The sequence below is a fragment of the Alligator sinensis genome, unplaced genomic scaffold (genome assembly GCF_000455745.1).
Source record: "Alligator sinensis unplaced genomic scaffold, ASM45574v1 scaffold1055_1, whole genome shotgun sequence".
Taxonomy (NCBI): domain Eukaryota; kingdom Metazoa; phylum Chordata; order Crocodylia; family Alligatoridae; genus Alligator; species Alligator sinensis.
Genome location: NW_005842170.1, coordinates 1,500,090 through 1,520,277, shown reverse-complemented (window position 1 = coordinate 1,520,277; position 20,188 = coordinate 1,500,090). Strand labels below are relative to the sequence as shown.

General features: G+C 39.7%; 1 protein-coding gene across 1 annotated transcript in view; it reads left to right on the top strand.

Moving 5' to 3' along the window:
• Positions 1-20,188, top strand: part of TCERG1L (transcription elongation regulator 1 like) — a 233,753-nt gene that overhangs the window by 146,597 nt on the left and 66,968 nt on the right. The window contains exon 4 of the mRNA XM_025206707.1: positions 14,154-14,279. Coding sequence (XP_025062492.1) covers positions 14,154-14,279 — 126 coding nt within the window. The remainder of the gene's footprint in view (positions 1-14,153; positions 14,280-20,188) is intronic.

Genomic DNA, 20,188 nt, shown 5'->3' with positions numbered 1-20,188 from the left:
CACATTGCATCCTTCACCCCCTCCAGCTGCGGTCCCCTCTCTGGGATCTTTGGCTCCCCCTTAGGCCCTGGCTCTGTTTTCAGGCCAGTCGGAATTATGAGCCTCTTGCTCTAGGCATTGCTCATGGTGGGCCCATGGCCCTTTGACCTCCCTTTGGGTCCTGGCCCCAGCACAGACCAGTTGAGAGTACCTCTGATATGTTTTATTAGACCAACTGAATAGGTGGAGAAGTATATCTTAGCAAGATTTCGGGTTTAAAAACCCTTCGTCAGGCTGAGGAAGCATCTGCAGTTGGCATGTGCTCTTTCTTGGTGGAAGGAATAATAAAGAAGCCGGACAAGATAGCCAGTCAGTGAAAATGTAAATTGAGGTTCCAGGGGGTAAGAGACAGGCTGGAAGGGGTGGGCAGGATAGGGATGTAGCAGCCAGATAAAAGTGGAGAGGTAGCTGGGGAGTCAGATGTCAGGCAAGTTATAGTGTGTCATAAATCCAATGTCTATATTGAGTCCATGAGTTTGTGTATCCAGGAGTTTGATGAAGTGAAGTTTTATCTGCCATGCCTTGAAGGTAAATTGATTCAGATGTTACCCAGGTGGGAGGCTCCCCATTTAGGCCTCTGATGTCTAGGGGTGACATCAGTGTTGCAGCTTCATACCTCTCCTACACTGCAGCCCATGCCTTGCAGATGGCATCCCAGGCAGGTAAGCTCACCTGGAGCCTTATAACTCCACTGTAACCAGGAAGCCTCAGGCCTCAAACATCTTGCAGGTCTGGGCTTTCCCTAGCCAGGACCATGCATGCGTGTGGTGGCTGGAGGGTATAAGGCACCTCCTACTCACCTTTCACCAGGGATGTTTGTGGCATTTCTTGGGTGCTGCTGCACTACTGGCAGTCCCACCAGGCCTCCTGACCCTGGCAGGGTACATGCCCAGGACCTGGGGTCTCCTCCTTCCCCATAGCCCCAACCTATACCTCTAAGTGCATCCTGGCATGGGAGCTCAGTAGGGACATATTCTTCCCCTGCTGGCTGGTGATACAGTGAGTGCCACTTCCAGCTCTAAGAACAGGGCATTAAATGGTTGTGAAACCAAACCAAATAAAAAAAAAGAACTAGGTGCAGATGGAGTGAGGAAGGTGGTGCTCACTCCGTCTGCACAAGGAGCTTGGGGAACCCTAGCAGCGAGAGGGTTCCAGAGCTTCAGGAACATCAGCTGCTCCACCAAACCAGGATCCAAGGAGGTATGGTGGGGTGTCACAACATCTCCAGCAATGCTGAGCAACGTCTTGCTCGGAACACTGGTCGGTGGACAGGACAAACAGTGGCCAGATTCTGCCACATCTGGCTGCAGCTTGTCCAGTAGGCCAAGGGGTTGCAGAGCGGCAGCTCCATGTCCTCAGTGAGATAGGTAGCCACCAAGGCCTCAGCACTACCTGCCTGATGCTAGGCTCCCGTGGCTCTGGAACCCAACATGGAATCCATGTCCTTGCCCCACATTGGCAGCACCTGTGGTGAAGGAGACTGGCTGATGGATGGAGTGCTGACACGGTACAGTTGTTCCCCTCTTCCACACCCCCACACCCCCGTCTGTGCCTTTTTGCCTCCTAGACTATGTTAAACAGCACCTTGTCCATTGATCCAGGGTTTTTGCTGGTGCGTATGCTCCCCTTCACCCTCGCGTCACACATGGCTGCTAGCATGTGGACCATACTGGACCACAATGGATCCAGGCATTTTTTGATGCCCTTCTTCAGCCGCTTCACCAGTGCCTGCACCTCTGGTGACAGCAGCTTGCCCTAGCCAGGAACATTGATCCCCTGGAACTTCTCCATTTGGTTCTGAAGCTCCCTCACCATGGGAGTCACCTGGCTAAGGAGAGCATCGCCAGTGTGGAGGCTATCGGTGGCCTCGACGAATGACTTGAGGACCACCAAGATCTGGGAGATGGTATCCCACTCACTTTTGTTAAGGGGGTGCTGATCCCAATCTCCCCAAGCAAGGCCATCTCATGAATGGCCTTCTGTTGCTCCACCAGCATTTCAAGCATCAAGTATGTGGAGTTCCAATGAGTCTCCACATCCTGCATGATTTTGTGCTGCAACGTGCTCTGCTCTGCCTGTTTGTCCCACAGCATTTTGTCCCCCTTTATGCTCCAGTGGAAGTAGCTTACAGCTCTCCATCTGCTCCCTCTCGCTTCCCTGCCAGAAGACCTTACACCTGCCTTTCCAACATGCTTCACATTTGGTATGCTGGAAAATGTGTGTCTGTGTGCTGTATATGTGTAGTGTTTTCCTGCACAGTGATGAAACACTGCCAGACAAAGCACAGCTTTCTTTTTGTTTGTGGTAAAAAAATATAACAATAAATAAGAGGATTTTTAGGGAAGAAATATTTGAAAGGGATTAACAATAGGGATGGTAGGCAAAGGTAAGTGGGAAGGGATTGGCTAATGGCTGGCTAAAACTTGGTAGCAACAGACTACCTACTGCTACCAGCCTAGACTCTTCAGATGCTGTGCTCTGCTCCTTGTGCTGCAAGAGACAGATCTCACAACAGACAGAGAGCAGTTCACAAAAAGCCTTATATATTTTTCCCTGTTCGTCCCCCAGAGCACTGGGATTGGAAGGAACCTCAAGGACAGATCTCAGACACTGGCCAGCAACAGATATCAATATCAGAACAGTCCTTCTCTCCCTTTTCCTCCTCCCTCATCTGAGTTTTTGTTTCCCTGCAAGCCTGCCTCCAAAACATCCTGAAACATCTCTAAATTTTTTGGATGGTTTCGGTTCATTTTAGAGATGTTTCAGAGCCTCCTGTTTCATTTTGGATTTGGTTTTTCATTTGCTGAAACGGGTTGAAACACCTGTGAAACAAAACAGCTGCTGAAGTTTCACAGCCCCAGTCATAGTTAACTATGAAAGCTTATGTGTCTTTGAACCAGTTTGTTTCTTAGGTACTGCCCTGCCCTACCATTTGCCTGTTTTTTGTGGATGAGGCTGAACTTCTAACTCATAAGCACACCTACAGCATAGTCCCCAAATCCAGCTCCAGAATTGTGACTAGGATGACATGGGACAGTAGTATTTCTATGCTTTGCTACAAGAATCTGCCACTAGTAACCTGGTAGGGCAGCTGGAACCCACTTACACACACACACACACACACACACACACACACACACACACACACACACACACTCAGAAAACAAGTGAGCAAAGAATCCAGCCTGAAGAGCAGTTTGTGGGAGAACAGGAATGATCTATTCAACTAGATGCTTTCTTCCTCTTCAGGGCATGGAGAAAGGCTCAAGGAGGTTGGTTGCATTAGCTAGATACTGCCCAAAGTAATTCCAGAGCCTAAAGTTAATTTCACATTACAGTTTTGTCAGTTTTAAGTTATGACAGCCAAGACATTTATTTTCATTTATGTAAATAATGTGTTCTCATCAAATATATTAATAAGGGTGTGACATCGGTTGCATGGAAGCTTCAGATTTCTGAAATTTAACCTTAACTGATTTAACCATCCTGGGAATACTTCTACTTACAGATAGGCTGCTTGTATTTTTAAATTAAGTGAAAATCAAAAGGGAGAAGAGTAATTTCTTAAATTATTTAACCTGCTAATGAAACTGTCTTGCTTTAAGTCTGCCAATAGGACCATAGTCAGAAGGCAGGGCTGAGTTAAACCTTATAGACTAAACTCATTCAGAGAAACATGAGCTTCCATGAGCAATAGCTTACTTCAGATGTGAGGAATAAACAAACATAGGCCTGGAAGATGTTTTCTGATCCATTGAGTCTAGTCCCCAGAATTTAAATTATATAAATCTTCACAGAGATAATGACAATCCTTCTTTTCCTCATCATTTTATTTTTACAACTAAATTTACCTAAGCTTAATCATAAAAAGCACAGTCTTGCATGGCATGTGTGTGTTAGGTTCTTTATGATTTGAGTTTAGGTATTATTCTAGCCCTGAAGGTTAGATTCAGTTCATTTTGAAAGCTTATGTTACATTATGACATTAAACCAACCCTGTAGTGCTTATTTGGCATTTGCATTCCAAAGCAGTCTGTTGCAAAGATTGGGTTTTTTATGAGCATAAAGTACTAAAAACACAAATATTTATTCCTTAAAAGTTATGATCGCCTTAAATTAATCAAGCATATTTGGGTGAACATAAGGTATATGTGTGTGGTCCACACATATGCAATAAACAAAAAAGTCTGAAGTATGGATGGAATTTGTGAGCTAATTTCTTTACTGCCAATGAGAGCTGTGCTATTTATGTTTATTGTGCCAAAGTGTGAAAACAAATCAACATAGAAAATTAGCTGAAAGAGATGTACATTGTAGGGAAGCACGTTGGAGCAATCAATATGCCATGCATTGACAAAACAAATAGAATGAATATCAAATAATATGTATACAATATATCAATCATATGAATAATAAATATACCATAAATGGTACATGCATTGACACTAATTTCAAAGCTTAGCATCCATATCTGTATTATACCAATGTATGCACTGACTTTATCCATACATATAACTAATGGGATTAGGAATCTCATAATTTATGTGTATATTTGTGCATGTTTAGCTTTGAATTTCTGGTCCCTTTAAATCTTGTCCTCTGTATGGTAAGGATAACCATGGAATAATTTCCTGCAAATATGAATGAAATTGCAAGCCACAAGATGGAACTGTGTTTTACCTTTATGACTTTTTCATCTGTATTCTAAAGTCATTTTCAGTGAGCTGCAATTTTCTTTTCTAGGCTGCTGTGCAAGTCATGGAGGCCAAATGTTGGTTGGGCTTCAGATTTTGGATCCAATTGCTGTTCCCTCAAGATTATAAACAAACAAAATATGGAATTTGCATGAAACGATACTGAACTAAATCTGAATTAAATCCAATGCAGAAGGAAAACTATAGAAACAAGTTTAAATCTGTAGTTAAGAACCCAAATCTCCTTTCACTGCAAAATTAAGTGTGTGAAAGGATGGACTTAAAGTTCTAATTCAAGCCCATCTCTAATGTTTTTGGAATTGATTTGTTCTCCAGATGCAAATTATTCTGTTTCCTTTTGACTATGGGGAATGAGTATAATTCTTTATAAGTCCGTATAATGATGTTACAGTCTGTCAATAGCAGTGAGGCTGTGACTAAGAACCTCAATATGTTCCTAGAGAGGCTCAGTCAGCTTAGATGGTTTGTAGTGACATATTTTGATTACATTTTCTTACAGAAAACTTTGATTTAAGAGTATAAAATTTGTAATAGAAATAAAGGAAGGAATGATATTATACTGCAGTTGGACTTAATCCCATGACTACTGATGTCAGTGAGAAAGCTCCATTTGAATACAGCAGTGTAATATTAATCATTTGTACAAATTTATTTCAGGTGAACTTAGCTGATCAATCGGTAGCTATACAAGACACAGGGGAAAATTGGCCCCAGTAAACAAGACCTAAATTCAAGTGTCTTTTGGTTCACAAACACAATTAAATTTGTTGATCTCATCCAAATCTTTATATGCCCACATTGTTGAATCACTGTCCAGGCTATCAGACCTGTGAGTCATATTTTAATAAAGATTGACAACAGGAATAGTGGTAATGTTGCAGTGTTGTGTATTATTGGAGTCTGGGCAATAGTGGATACTGGAAGTTAAACCAAGGTTATTATAAAGAGTATAACTTAAAAGCTGTGGGCAACAGGGACATGGTGGGTCTGTCCTGGGACCAGAAATCCAGAGTAATGCAAGTTTCTGGCCTCAGGGCAGTCTGCTGCCAGGTCAACCTAGAGAGCCCTCTAGCCCTCCAATTCACCTGACATTTTGGAAAATGCTGGTATCCATACTATTGAGCAAACCCAGATGAACCAGATAAGCAAAACAATTCCTGCAGGAAAAGAAACGGACTCTGAAATGTTCTTTGTATAGCCCAACCTCTTCTCAGCTGACTTTGATAATTTATTTCTCCCTCTGGAGGATGTGGTTGGATATCTACTCTAGGTACTCTTTCTGTAGCTAAACCTCATGCTGGGTACGTCTACATGAGATACTAACTACACAGTAATCTAATAACACCACCATAGAGAGTCACAGCACAGACAGTGCTAATACAATACTGTGCAGTAGCATCAGTAAGAAGGCATTTGCCAGCACTACTGCGTGGTAAATCTGGTTGCTGTGCATGTAATTTAGTACGTGGTTATACAGGTACTTGGTTATACAAGTACTAAATTAAATGTTCAGTAACCAATTATGCATTAATGAACATGTAGATGTTCCCACTATGTTATACATCAAGAGAGTATGCTGGTGAAGTAAGATCTGTTCCATATAAAAAAGCAAGTGTATTTGCTTCTTATAGCCATTGTTCCAGTGGGTGAACTTCTTGAGAGCTAGTGAAGCGGTAGACTCTGTTTATATCCACTTTGTAGTTGGTGCCTGTTTCCAGTAAGAGATATTGAATTCACTTTCCACTGCCACAGCCTCATGAAACATGGTCTTCTGCTGGGAACACATCAATAGTATAATAAAGTAGAGACTTTCAAGAAATCTGGCCCTAAATGTCTGCCTGAAAGTTACTGGGAATTCTCAAAATGTTAGTGATGTGAGTGAAGCAAGTGTGGTATTTTCATTCTAACTTTCTTCATGAGTCTTGTTGTCACCTTCAAGATATATAAAATAATTATCTGCTCTTTTCTGCCTTTTCCTGGACAGATGGAAAGGAGATCATTATTTGCAAATTGATTCCTACTAAACCAAAATTAGAAAAGATCAGAAAAACAAATACCATTTTAATCTGTTACCAGAGTAGCTGAAAGTAATAGGATACAATTTTCCTTATTGTTCACATCAAAATAATTTAAAAGTACTTTGAAATTATATCCCTTATTCTATAGAAAGTTACTTATAGATTTATAAATTATAGTCCATGTGAGGATCCTTTGGCCAGTGTTCGTAAAATAGAACACCGTATATATGTGGTCTTTTTCTGAACTTTCCCAGTATATTTGAGTATAGCTCACACTAAAGCATTAGAACCCTTATGGTGCTTTCTAAGAGCTACTTCATTTTTTAGGCCCCGAACCTGTTCCTGTCAAAGTTAATAGTTTTGCCAATGACTGAAAAAGGAGCAGAAGCAGACCCTAAAAAAGAAATCATCCCTGCCTGAAGTCACAACATCACTTCATACTGGGGATGGTTCAATATTTTGTTAGAGATGACCAAGTTCAAATCTCCTAGATTCAGTAAAATATTCTCTAAGCTGCCTAACGCCATAGTATGTAATTCCTCTCCTCTAAATGATGGCTTTAGAACCTTACATTTAGTTTTACATGGGATAAATGTATTACAATCCAAAGTGATCTCTTCCTTGGATGTCTTCTAGGAATGATTGATTTAATAACTAAAAATAAGAAGGAATAATGGGATTTTTTTTACTGACATATACTCTAAAGCTGTTGGCAAATAATCTTCTCAGCAGTTCCCTAAAGTATCTCATACTATCTTCTCAAGGGTAACTATCAATAGACAACTATGCTCATAAGGAGTTTAGGGGTAGCAGGAAGAATATTAGGACCTCCTTTTGAAGATCAGGGCGATCCTATTACATCAGCTGTTTTCCTGTCCTACTTGGTTTATCAATAGTCTCAAGCTAAAATATTAACTTGACCATTTCTTCCACCACTATTTTCTTACTGTATTTACTCAAATTAAAGACAACTTCAAATTTAAGATGACCCCACAATAATTAGATTCTACACATGAAAATTTTTTAAATGTGTTATAATTTTTCATGTATAGAATCTAATTATTAGAGGGTTGTCTTAAATTCATACCATGCCCTCCTCTAACCTTCCACTGCTGCAAGAAGCAGTAGGTGGGGCAGTTGGCAGGGAAGTCGAGCAACCCAATTCTCACCCCTTGTCCTGCCATACCTTGCCCCCTGCTAAAGTGCTTACTAAAGTCCGGGAAAGAAGCTTATTTCCAAAACTTGAGGAAGGGCGCTTTGTGCCTGAAAGCTTGTCTAATATATCTCCCAACTATACAGTTTATCTAATAAAAAATATCCCAATAACAAACAATACCCCTGGCTTCTTACATATTTCCTGGATCATCATGGGTACAACACCCCAAACATACTATTTCTGAAGGTCCTGCTTTAAGTCCTCCCTTAAGATATATTTGCAAGAAATTGGCCAGGTCTAGATAGTCTAGATAGTACAGCTGTTTATTTACTTTCTAAAATGGTGATTTAGAGCCACGATTTAGCTGTGCCTTAGCTAACCAATGTTAACATATATCTTATTTCTGTTACCATTATGATTTCTGCGGCTGGGGGGGTGGGCCTTGGGCATTCCCTACTACTGTGACACTTATTTTGTCTGTGACTATTTTATGTCTGTTTTATGAGTAAACACAAAGGGGTGCCAATACTATTTGGACCTTTGAGTGCCACCACAATACAATAAGGACAGTGCACTTTATATATTTATGATATACAGATACAAATATATGTCTGTATCGATCTATCAATCTAGGACCAGTTTCTATTTCACATATGAGGAGCACAAGTAGATTTACACACCTAAATGCAGTCCTATTTCTAATTGTTTGAAAAATAGTTAATCTGAAAGGGGAGGTAAGCCCTCCATGTTGTTTTTTCATGATTCAGTCTTAAGATCAAACTCAATGGTGTGTTACAAAAGTAGATTCATTAATGGATTTTCAGGGACCTGAGCAGAGTAGTATAAAATGCATTTAGGCACCTAAGTCCATGCAGGCCCTAATAGACAGAATAGGATCTGGCCCATAATGCATATGCTGTAGCTGTGATTTATGTCTTTTCATTTTTTTTTACCTTATTTGAGTTAAATCTATATTATAAGCTGAAGACTGGCCTGGGTTTTACCCAGCACTTTTCCTCCCACTGCACTAGCTCCTAAATCAATCAGTCTGCCCCAGGAATAAATTGGAAGGGCACATTGCAATTTTGGATTCATATGTCCCTTAGAGAGAATTTTTGTGCATGTTAAATTATGAAAATTAAATCAGGGTTCCCAAAGTTTTTATGCCGCGGTACAGCAGCCACAACCAACCGCGACCAGCATTTCTGGCCGGCGTACAGGTAAGGATATCCCCACCCTCTGGGCAAGGGGGCGGGCCAAACGCTGAGCTGCTGCAGGCCCTGCAGAAGGCGTTTCAGCCTCGCCGCCTGGCTTTGAAGAGCCATAGTTTGCCAATCTGCAGCCACTTCCGGTCTGGTAGCCAACTGTGCTGCAGACCAGCAGCGACCCACCATGGCCCGGCACCAGGCTGCAGCCGAGGGATTGAAAACCCCTGACTTAAATGAATGATGTTACATGGAAAAGTCTGTAAAAATATGAGATACACTTCTTGCATGCATACATTTTTTCAAATGTCTCAAGCAGAGGACAAAAACAAATATTGATGTAATACAAACACACACACATACATTCCATCCAGGAAGAGCACACACCAACTGCTGCAGCTTCCTGAACCTGACGAAGGGTTTTTGAACCCGAAAGCTTGCTTAATAACTATTCTCCAACCATTTGGGTTGGTCTAATAAAAGATATCAAATTCATCCAAGGAACCTTGTCTGCACACATACACAATACACATACACAATACAATAAATATATATTTAAATTTGACCTATAACTTCTATTGTCTCCATTCCTAATCTGCCACCACATTTGTGTGATTGTGATTTCAGGATTAAGGTTTTATTAGATGTCTACTGTTCTACTACAAGTAATGTCTTGTAAAACCACAGCATAGTGTTGATTGATGGAATACTCCTTTTAAGGTGCCACTTGAATTCTCCAAAGGCGTTCAGTCTTGCATCAGTGAAGACAGAAGATCAAAGATGGGTCTCAAGTAAAAGTGGAGAATGATGGTTTGCTACCCTGAGTGGTCAGGGAATATTAGTTTCAGGAAACAACTGCTTCTCTTGGAAGACAGGAGTCATGGGTGATGGTAAATAGACAGAAGATAGAGGGTTTATAAATAAATCTCAGAATAGTGAATTTGTTAATGCTAACTCATATTCCCTGCACAGTTTTCTTCTTGTGAAGTTACTAAGAATTTTATAAATAGTTCAGTTGATAGGTACCCATTTCCTGATTTTGGCAGCTGACAGCCTACCTAACACAATTACAAAGCAACACATGAATGAAGCACAAAACAAAGTCTTAACTATTCTGGCAAAGTGCCAGTAGAGCTTTGACATGCTCCTACAGTAGACATCCATCCATTTTCTTAAGGTCTTGGATCATTTTCATCTCTAGTTCACTATGCAGTTTAGCTACCTAAAAAAATGAAGATCTGAATTGACCCTACCGGGAATTTGAACCTGTAATTCAAAGAGCCCTATGCACTATGTACTCCAAAATTGTATAACAATAATATATGCAAGAGGCAAGGATTTCTTAGGGTGTTTTTTTATTGGACAAATGGTACAGTTGGGATAAAGTTACATAGACTTTCAAATGTAAGACATTCTTCTTTAGGTGACCTTAGACATTTGAAAGCTTGTTTAAGTCTATCCCAACTCTGTACAGTTGGTTCAATACAAGATATCACCCTAAGAAACCCTTGCCTCTTGTATATCTGGACAATTGTGGCTACAACATCACTCTTACAATACCATAACAATAAATCTCTGAGTAATAAAGCAAAAAACCGAATAGTCATCTGTTCTCAGATCAAAATATTTATCCATCTCCATGGGTACAAATTCCATTTCTTCCTCCAAATAAATCTTGCAAACATGGAATGCCCTTGGCATATTATGAATCCTATCTGGTATGGTTGTCCCTTGCCAGATAATATTACTGCTGAGCTGATCATACTGTTTTCTGGATCACTCTTGAAACCCTAAAGGTAATGAACCTGGAATGAGTCAATCTCCTTTATCTTCTCTGTGTCCCACTAACATGACAGGGAATCCCTCTGACTAACCATAGGCCATCCCGATAGCATTCACTGTGCTTTAAAATTCTGTCTCCTCTAATTCCATAAATATCATACTTTATTCCTCATATGCATCAAATATTTAATTCTCTGAATACCAGATTTTTTTCACAGATCTGTCACTTTTGTAAGAGTTTTTATTTTTTTCTTCCTGGTTTTCTTAGTCATTTTAACCCTTTATGAAAACATTCCTTTCTACTTCTGTTAAACATTACTACTTTCATAAGTTTTATATTTTTGCCACCTCTGCTGCAGTAGAGGACAGAGTCTTAAAAAATGGAGCATCGTTAAAATGATTTACTGTGTTTTTAAATCCTCCTTCAGCTCTTAGGAGGGTACATCTCACCGATCTGGTTTATAGCCTAAACTCCAATTTTCCTCCAAGAAACTGTAATTGATAATATGAGAATGCATTAAAATAGCAGCTTTAAAACTTGTTAACTGGAAAAGACAATAAATATTAGTCAGTAGTCCTGGTGATATATTTCTATAGAGTTGCTAGGTTCAGATTATGTGCCATCAGGTCTAGGCAGGGAGCTATCCCCCAATATGAAAGTTGAAATTAAAGATTTTTTGACATCATCTGCAGGGATGCTGGAATGTAAGGGTGCATTGCATTGCATGTAAGGATGTCATGCATTAACCTAGCCCACATAAAGCTCATTAAAATGGAACTAATCTGAGGGTATTGAGTGTTCCCATAGTGTATCCTCTGTGATGTAGAAGTCCCATGGGACATTTAGGATCTGTGGCAGGTAGAGGAATCCTAGAAATCTAGCTCTATTGAAACCATGTTGCCAGGGAACTAGTCCCTCTCAGTGATAAGATCATTCGTTATAAGATATGCAATAGGAGTTAACTCAACTATTCTTCTGTCCCAGCTCCTTTTATGGTGCGTTTTTTGTGGATGGGACTACTGTGACCACAAAGTGTCAGATCATTTACTCTATCCTGACTGGACCATTGATCATTACAATATATTTCTCCAAAGTTTTAAGTGACTTGAGTAGGGAGCCCTCCACTTATTGGGGAAACGACAGATGTTACAATTGTAATTTGAAGACTGGAGGTAGGAGGAAGAATTGCAAGCATTCACTGTGAGTGATTTATTCTACTCACTGCACGAATCACTTGTATTAAATTCAAAGGGGATATGCATGCATAACAGCAAAATATACACATGACTAGTTATTTTTGTTGCTTCCAGAAGAGCCACCTTTTGAATATATCTTGTCTCTTCAGTTGTCTAGCTAGGATGAATCTTATATCTTTGATTACTGAATACTCCTGACCCCAGTTGCAGCAGCTAGAAGCCTCAGTGTTAACTTCATATATTCTGATTTACATCTCAGATATGAACAAGAAACAAAACAGTCTTCCAATTCAAACAGATGCAAACAGTATTTTTAATAAATAAATAGCTGATATAAGCTATATTATTTATTTCATAAAATGCTTTTGTTGTATATAACAATTGGATGAACATGCTGTGTGTTAGTGGTAGTTTTGTTTATTAATCTAGTATCAGTCTCGCAATCAGAGAGCCAAAAGGCATTCTTAGCTAAGTCATATTTTGTTTTATTCACATAAATGGCACATACACAGCAATTTTTGCTTGTAGGTTGGGGCTGGGGTGGCATGGGTACTAAAGTGCATACATGGTTTACCGCCCAGAAGTTGCAAGTGTGAGGCTATGGTAAAGGACTCATGGCATGGCCCTCACAAATTCAAATGAATCTGCAAATTCTGCTAAAAACTTCATCACAAGGATGAAAAAGGAAAGGAATGCTGTAATGTGTAGCAGCCTGCTCATAGTTTTCAGTTCATCAGTACCCATATAGGCATACTTGCTTTGGCCACACAGCTGTGCAGGAAAATAGTATCACTTATGTACATGTGTAAAGCCAAACTTTTAATTGCAAAACCCCCCATGACTAGCAGGTTTTAGATGGAAGAGGAGGTGGGGTAGCCTTTTCATCTTCTAGCCCAGTAGCCAATAATTAGGACATTGGTCCAGGGATTTGTGGTGGTACCAAGACATAAGCTAGTCATTACTCAGACATCTCTCTAGGCCTTGACACTGGTCCAGTGGAAAGCTGAGTGGGAGATGCGGGGCCAGGATAAAGAGAACAAACCAGATGGTTAATGATATGGATGCTACCCTGGAAGGTACAGGCCCCTATCTTGTAGCTTGGGCCCCTTCTTTCCCACTAGGGCAGAAGCTTTTCCAGTGTCGTTTATTCAATAAATATTAAATGCAAGGTACAGTGAGCAAGATTCAAGAGGAATTTTTACAATATATAGTAAATATTAAAGAAGTGTTCTATAGCAATGACCATGTAATGTGGAAAAGGAGATATAAAAACTACTGGGTACAGGTAAAGTATTCAATAAAATAGATGTACAGCAAAATTTGCAAGTATGGAATCACACATGACCACATGAAACTTTGTGTGACTAAAATCACACATAGCTGTAAGTTAATGCTGCAGTTCTTTCAATGAATTTGTCAGTGGCCCTACACTGAAATATCTCTTGAGGAATAAGCGGTCCAGCTTTAATGTAGCATAGTTTTAGCAGATGAAATGGATGAGTATTCTATCATGTATAATTTTTTGATCAATTTAGCCATTTTCCATTTGTGAATTGTTTGTGAGCAGATTGTGATTTCCTTGGAAGTAGTTCTTATGTTAAATTATTTGCCAAATATTTTCTGCGAATAATATTGGGTCCTAAGCAGCCTATTTTTCCTATATGAGGCATTAAAAGTGCTTTGGTTCATTCTGAATAAGATAATTGAATGTGGTATATATCTAGTTCCTGTTTGGTTAAATATGTCACCAGGAAATTCATTTTCTGGTGGAGCTACTGGACGTTTACTAAATCAATAAGATTTTCTTAGTAATTTCTTAAAATTGACTACTTTTCTTATAACCTTGTCAGTGTCCAGAGTTACTAACTAGAGCACACACAAAAGAAGGACTGAAACATTCAAAGGAATGCTTTGGAGTATGTCTCCAGTTATATTTAACAGCCAGTAAATAAAGGTGCTTTGAATAAGATTGCAAAAAGATTATTTTTGATACTTTTATTCAATGGAAAAAAGTAATGTTTTCATTATGGTTCACATGCAGGTGCTGCTTCTAGAATGGATGCCCATATGACTCCTTTGATGCCAACTCAAGTCACCAGGGTAACTGCTGTATCTACACCAGCTGTGACTTTCATGGCAACCAATTTGGTGGATCAGACATTAACAGGTGTGTTTATGTTTCAATGTACTGATTATATTACTAAAGCATATGTTGCATATTTGTGTATTCCCAACCAAATCATGTTTTCCATACTGAAAACTGAAAAGCATTTAAAAAAAAAAACTTCTGCAAGTGTACAGAATTTTTTCTAGTGCCTTAGAAACTTATTCACAGTGTTTTAGATCCTATTCACCCTGCCTGGTGTTTGGCATCACCTTTACATGTAGCGATACAAAACATCCCAGGTGCTTGGCATGAGGGATTCACATCATCACAGGTGGACATGTGAGCTTCAGTGCCTAATACCAAGGTCAGTGTTGGTGGGGGAAGGAGTGGGGGCACAACCAGCTCCAACTCTGTCCAGAGTAGGCTGAGATTATAGTAAGCTTTGCTATGTGACTGCTCAGAGCATATTCTGGCAGACAAGATGTGATATCTTTCATTAGACCAACTAAACAGTTGGAAAAATTGTTCTTTGCAAGCTTTCAGGCACAAACACCCTTCTTCAGGCATAGTTTGTGTGCAAAACCTTGCAAAGAACAATTTTTCCAACTATTTATTTTGTCTAATAAAAGATATCACATCTATCCAAAGAACCTTGTCTGCCTGTGTCCTTAGACCAACAGGGCTACAACCAAAAACCTCAAAACACATTCTAACTTTTAATGTGGGATGGCAGTACTATACTTCATCTGAGCCTTCAAGAGGGCGAGAAACGATAATAAAACGTGCTCAGTGACCCATGCAACAAGATCTACTGTTAGTGGCAGAGGAACACTGCTCTTGAACTCTAGTAAAGTACTTCCTCTTTCCATTTTGAATGAGAAGCTGAATCAAGCTGAGGTACTTCAAGGCACTGCAGCTGTATGTATGGTCTGGATCCTAAGTTCTTTATGTTCTCCATAACCTGACCCCATATTGCAATAGTAAACAAGGTTTCAGTTTAATTCAAAATTTTACCTAGCCATAAGCAAGAAAAAAATAGAAGCAACCCTGTTTGGACATACTTGTTACCCCTAAGTTGTGAACACATTTTCTAGGGATCTTTTATGAGAAATAGTGGGACTATTCAAGAATGAATAATTTTCAGTCATTGTGTAATGCTAATCTAATTTCTTATGCTGCAAAGATAGTAGCATAAGAATATTTCCCTCATAGGAATGCCAAATTGGCATGCCCCATTTTAGGAGCTGAGCTAATTTTCTGTGTTCACATCTGAGTGCTTGCTAAATGTCTAAATGCTTGCTTTGTGAAAACAGTTGTGTTTAAGTTACCTAGAGCGTATTGGTAAATCGTGTCCATGCTAAAGATATAGGTATAACATAAAATAAGATGAAGATGTCTCCTATAAAATTTGTGATGTCGGGCTGTTCTAGAAAAAAGAAAATGTAATCATAGAATCTCTTTGAGAATATGTTTCTGTTTGTTACATCATTTACAAAGAAATTAGTTTGTTTGTTTTTTTTAATTTCACTGAATATTCTCTCGCAAACATGTACACATTTCATTTTCAGGCATTAATTCTTGGAAAACTTCAGGGAACATCTTCCTTTTGACATGCTTCATTTTAAATTAAAAAGTTTTTATATTTTTGTCATCTTCTACTTATTTTTCAGCAGTTCTTCTGTTTCCATCATTTTCTAAGTTATACTGCTTGAAAATGACAAATCCCTGCTTAAAAATCACCTCGAGTGTGAGAATTATGCTACATTATGTCCATTTTCCTTATTGAAAACAAATCTTTTGATATAAATGAACTTGAATACGTTTTAAAGAGTATTCTGAGGGTCAGGTAAAAATTTGCTCACAGTGGGTGCATCTACACATACGCTTTACTGTAGACTATACTAATTAGCTCTGTAGTAAAGCATTACCATCTACATGTGTGCTGGTATTAGGGGCAGTAAATTAGTTAACTCTGCCACAAAATAGTACTGTTGGGGACAGTACTATCTTATAGCAGAGTACTTATGTGTGCCAAAATGCATGTGTAGGTGGTGGCAGGGGCTGGCTGGGGCATGAGGGTGCTAAAGTGCAGAGGCTGCCTGCCACCTTAGCACTACACTTTAGCACCCTCATGCCCCAGCCAGCCCCTCCACAGCTCCTCAATGCCACCCAGAGGCCAGAGCTGTCCCCATGTGTCCTCTGCCAGCCCAGGACTGATGTGCCCTGGCTCAGAGTGCTTCAGTCCCGGACACGTGTCGACCCTGTGCCCTGGAGCACTTGACTCCAGTGCGGACTGTGTTAGAGTTTATTGCTCCACCTTAATTACACATATAGATACACCCAGTGTCTTGCTAATGTACACTAGTGTAGCCCATTGTAAAATGGAATTTTTAGTTGCCATTTACCATGTTTAATCTTCCAAATGACAGTTTTAAAAACCATGGTCCCTTCCCATATTTTCCAGAACGTTGTGTGGTAACATGACTGTATGAAGCCTTTTTGTGACTATCAATATTTTCTGCTAGTCTGACATAACATTTGATCAATAGGGTTGTTTATACACATGCACTGGGTGTGTACATGTGGGGGGAAGGAATGTGTATCAGCATTCCCGCACTAAAAAATGGCAGTGGGGGCACTTTAACTAAAGCTTATCGAATGAGTTTTAGTTAAACACTCTTGCCACCATTTTTAAGCATGGGGATGCCAATGCATGAGATGCTGGAGTCTCCTGGAGTACGATAATTACCATGCTTCAGCAGAATCAGTTAATCAAATCTGCTCCAATGCACTGTAACTACAGTATACTGGAGCAGCCTTACTGCTCTTGTATAGGCACCCTCTGTTTCCTAAATCAAATGGCTTCAGGAGGCTTATTGAAAGGTGATAGTTGTAGAAAAGCAGTTGTTATATTTTTAAACTTATCTATGTAATGTAAATAAGATTAACATTACATTATTTCCAATTTTCTCCTCACAAATATAAAACTCATTCATCTTTCCTTATTTGGCTTGTTTGATTTGCTGCCTATTTCATCGAGAAAAATAAGAATTTCACTGTAGTATGGATTATCCTTTAATAATATCCAGAAGGATACACACCATTTCAGTGGCTTACTAAACAGAGTTATCATTGTACTCAATGCAAGAAGAAGATGATTAATAATAACACTAAAAATTCAAAGTTTGGAAGTCTTTCACCTGCAGATCTCAAAGGTCTTTACGAACGAGTAAACATAATTATCCTCATTGTGCAGATGAGGCAATAAAAGGCTAAATGCCTCGCTTGAGGTCACAAAGTGACACATTACTTCACTCCCTGCTGTTTATTAAAGGGTTAGAGAAAGTCTAGAACATGGCACAAATGAGAGGGCTTCCAGGCTATATAAACTTTGGGCCATATTATTCCCTTCTCACCCACATTCTTGTGCATGTGGAGGGGAAACATTGCCTCTGTATCTGCCCATTGACCTTGATATACATGGACTTATAGATAAGCAAAGAGATGGGAGACTGTATTCAACAGTGGAGTATTTGCCAGGTATCTCTAGTGGGTTATGGAATAGAGAAAATCCCACACAATTTACTGATTCATTTTGATGCACTGGCTGGGGGAGTAGTTAGCTGATTGCACGATTTCACAATGATTACACACTTAATTTCTACAACACAATTTTATTTTAAAACTCTTTGCTACGTATATAACACTGCTTAGCTTTAAGAAACACCACAAACATTAAGAACACAATAATTACATATATCAGAAACAATGCTCCGAATGCACTTCCTTCCCAAACAATGCTATAAGAATTAGTATTACAAAAACAACTACAATTACAACTAAAAGTTAAATTTGAATCAATACTATTATTTTTCATATTATACTTACAATCCTAGAATTCCGAGAAGCCAAATACCAAAATATGGTTTCATTCCTCAGTAGTACAATTTAATGGGTTGGCCTCAGTAGTACGGTTCAATGGACTCGCCTCAGCAATACAATTCAATAGGCTGGCCTCAGCAGTGATAGGACTAAGTCCCCTTCCTTCAGTCCCTTTCAGGTGCTCCGTGGCTTCAGCGTGAACTAAGAGATTCGTGTTCACGGAGAGGGTGGATCAGGTGATCAGTCTGTTCCAGCCTACACTTGCGATTCTTCCTTCGTTGTTCTGCAAGTGAAGTCACCTCCAAATTGGGACAGTAAATTACAGTTTTTATTGAGTGAGCTGCCGTCAATGGGCTCCTCCTACTCAAACCTGTCATTACCCCCAAATTTGGGCTCAGATCTTACTCAACAGATTCTTTTGCTTAGTAATTAGTTTCTTTTTGTTGATCATTTTAATTATTCTAGGGAACTTCCATACCACTGCAAGTGACCTTTTCTTACCAATCTGTCAAAAGGCTTTAGGGTTTGATCTCTCAGAACTCAGGATATTTGCTCTTTGTAAAAGACTTCTAAAGATAAAATTCAGAAGTTAAGACTTTAAACAAAGTCAGGACCTTTTGCACATAGTCCAAAACAATGAGCTAGATAAGGAGCTACATCTTATCTTCTTCCTGAAACTGGCTAATGGGCAACCATTACAAACATTCAAACTATTTCATTCAATATGACACCAGGAAGTCAGAGCAGACTCCATTGGAAAAGTTCTCGTTTGGGTGGGCTGCACTGCAAAACAGAGAATGCTACTTTTGGATAAAAATATCTGCAAAAGCTTGGAATTTGAATACTTTATAAAACAGAAACCAATTAAATAAGTCAAGGAAATAGAAATGCATTTCTTAGAGGTGTAATGTTTTCTAGGTTATAAACAGGCATTCATATCATTGGGTAACTGTGCTGATGCAGCACAGCAGCTTTCTGCCTCCTCCCGCCCCTGACACTTGTTTAGGTCGAGGGGACTGGAAACCATTCTCCCGCAGTGGCAAGGCTCCTGGAGTGAAGGACCCTTGCTGTCACGGGATAGCTAACTGCTGTCCCTCATACTCCTCTGGACTGATCTGGAGAAGTGTGCATGTTGGGGGTGGGGTTGGGGGCGGGTGACCTGGAGCCATTCTCTCTGGTTGCAACCATCCTGCGGCCCTGGGAGGATTTTCATTAGAGGTGAATGTCCTTTTCTCCCCTTTCCCTTGCCAATCAGCTGATGGATGAACATTTTTAAGGCAGGGTCCCCACAGAGCTCACTGACAGCTATCCCTGGGCAGGCTACTGAGGGAAGTGCTCTTCCTCCTTCCCTGTCTCTTAGAGGGAGAGAATGAGAGGAGAAGACTGGGATATTGAGTGATCTCAAAAACCCCATAGAAGTATGCAACCATTCAAATTATGGGAGAGAGATTGCTGGTAGGAATCAGTCTAACTTTCTTCCAGTTCTTTTCTGCAAGCCATGTTAAACTTTCTTTTTGTGCCAGAAGAAAGACCCTTCTCCCAGCACAAATGTAATGTCTATCCATGGCCATAGTCTAGCTGGGGAGACAGTTTGCAGCCACCCTGCTCTGTACTGCACTTTCTGTACTCTGACTAAACTAAGGTAGTGCTATATATTATGGCCAAGTGTGAGTATTTTCAGATCTTGTATGAAGGCAAACTTGAAGTGAACTTGAAAGGGAAAATAATTAAAATGGATAAAAGAAAATATTTCCCAACAGAGTGCATAGGTAACTAGTGAGAATCCATTGCCAAGGGCAAAAAGTTAGGCAGAATTTTAAAAGCAATTGATATTTTAACATTTGCAGCCACACGTTCAAGTGTCAAAATGTCACAAGGATTATTAATTCTCATGTCTGGCAAATAGTTTTGGAGGATCCAAACAGATTATCTCACCCTGCCACCCAAAAGCTGTTGCATAATTGAACAGGAGTTGTGAATGATGAAGATGGGGAACTTTTCTCTGACATAATTCAGAGAACTAGCCAGATCCAGTTCTACCTACTAGACATCTAAGTGGATGTAGGCACCCAAGTGCAATTCTGTCC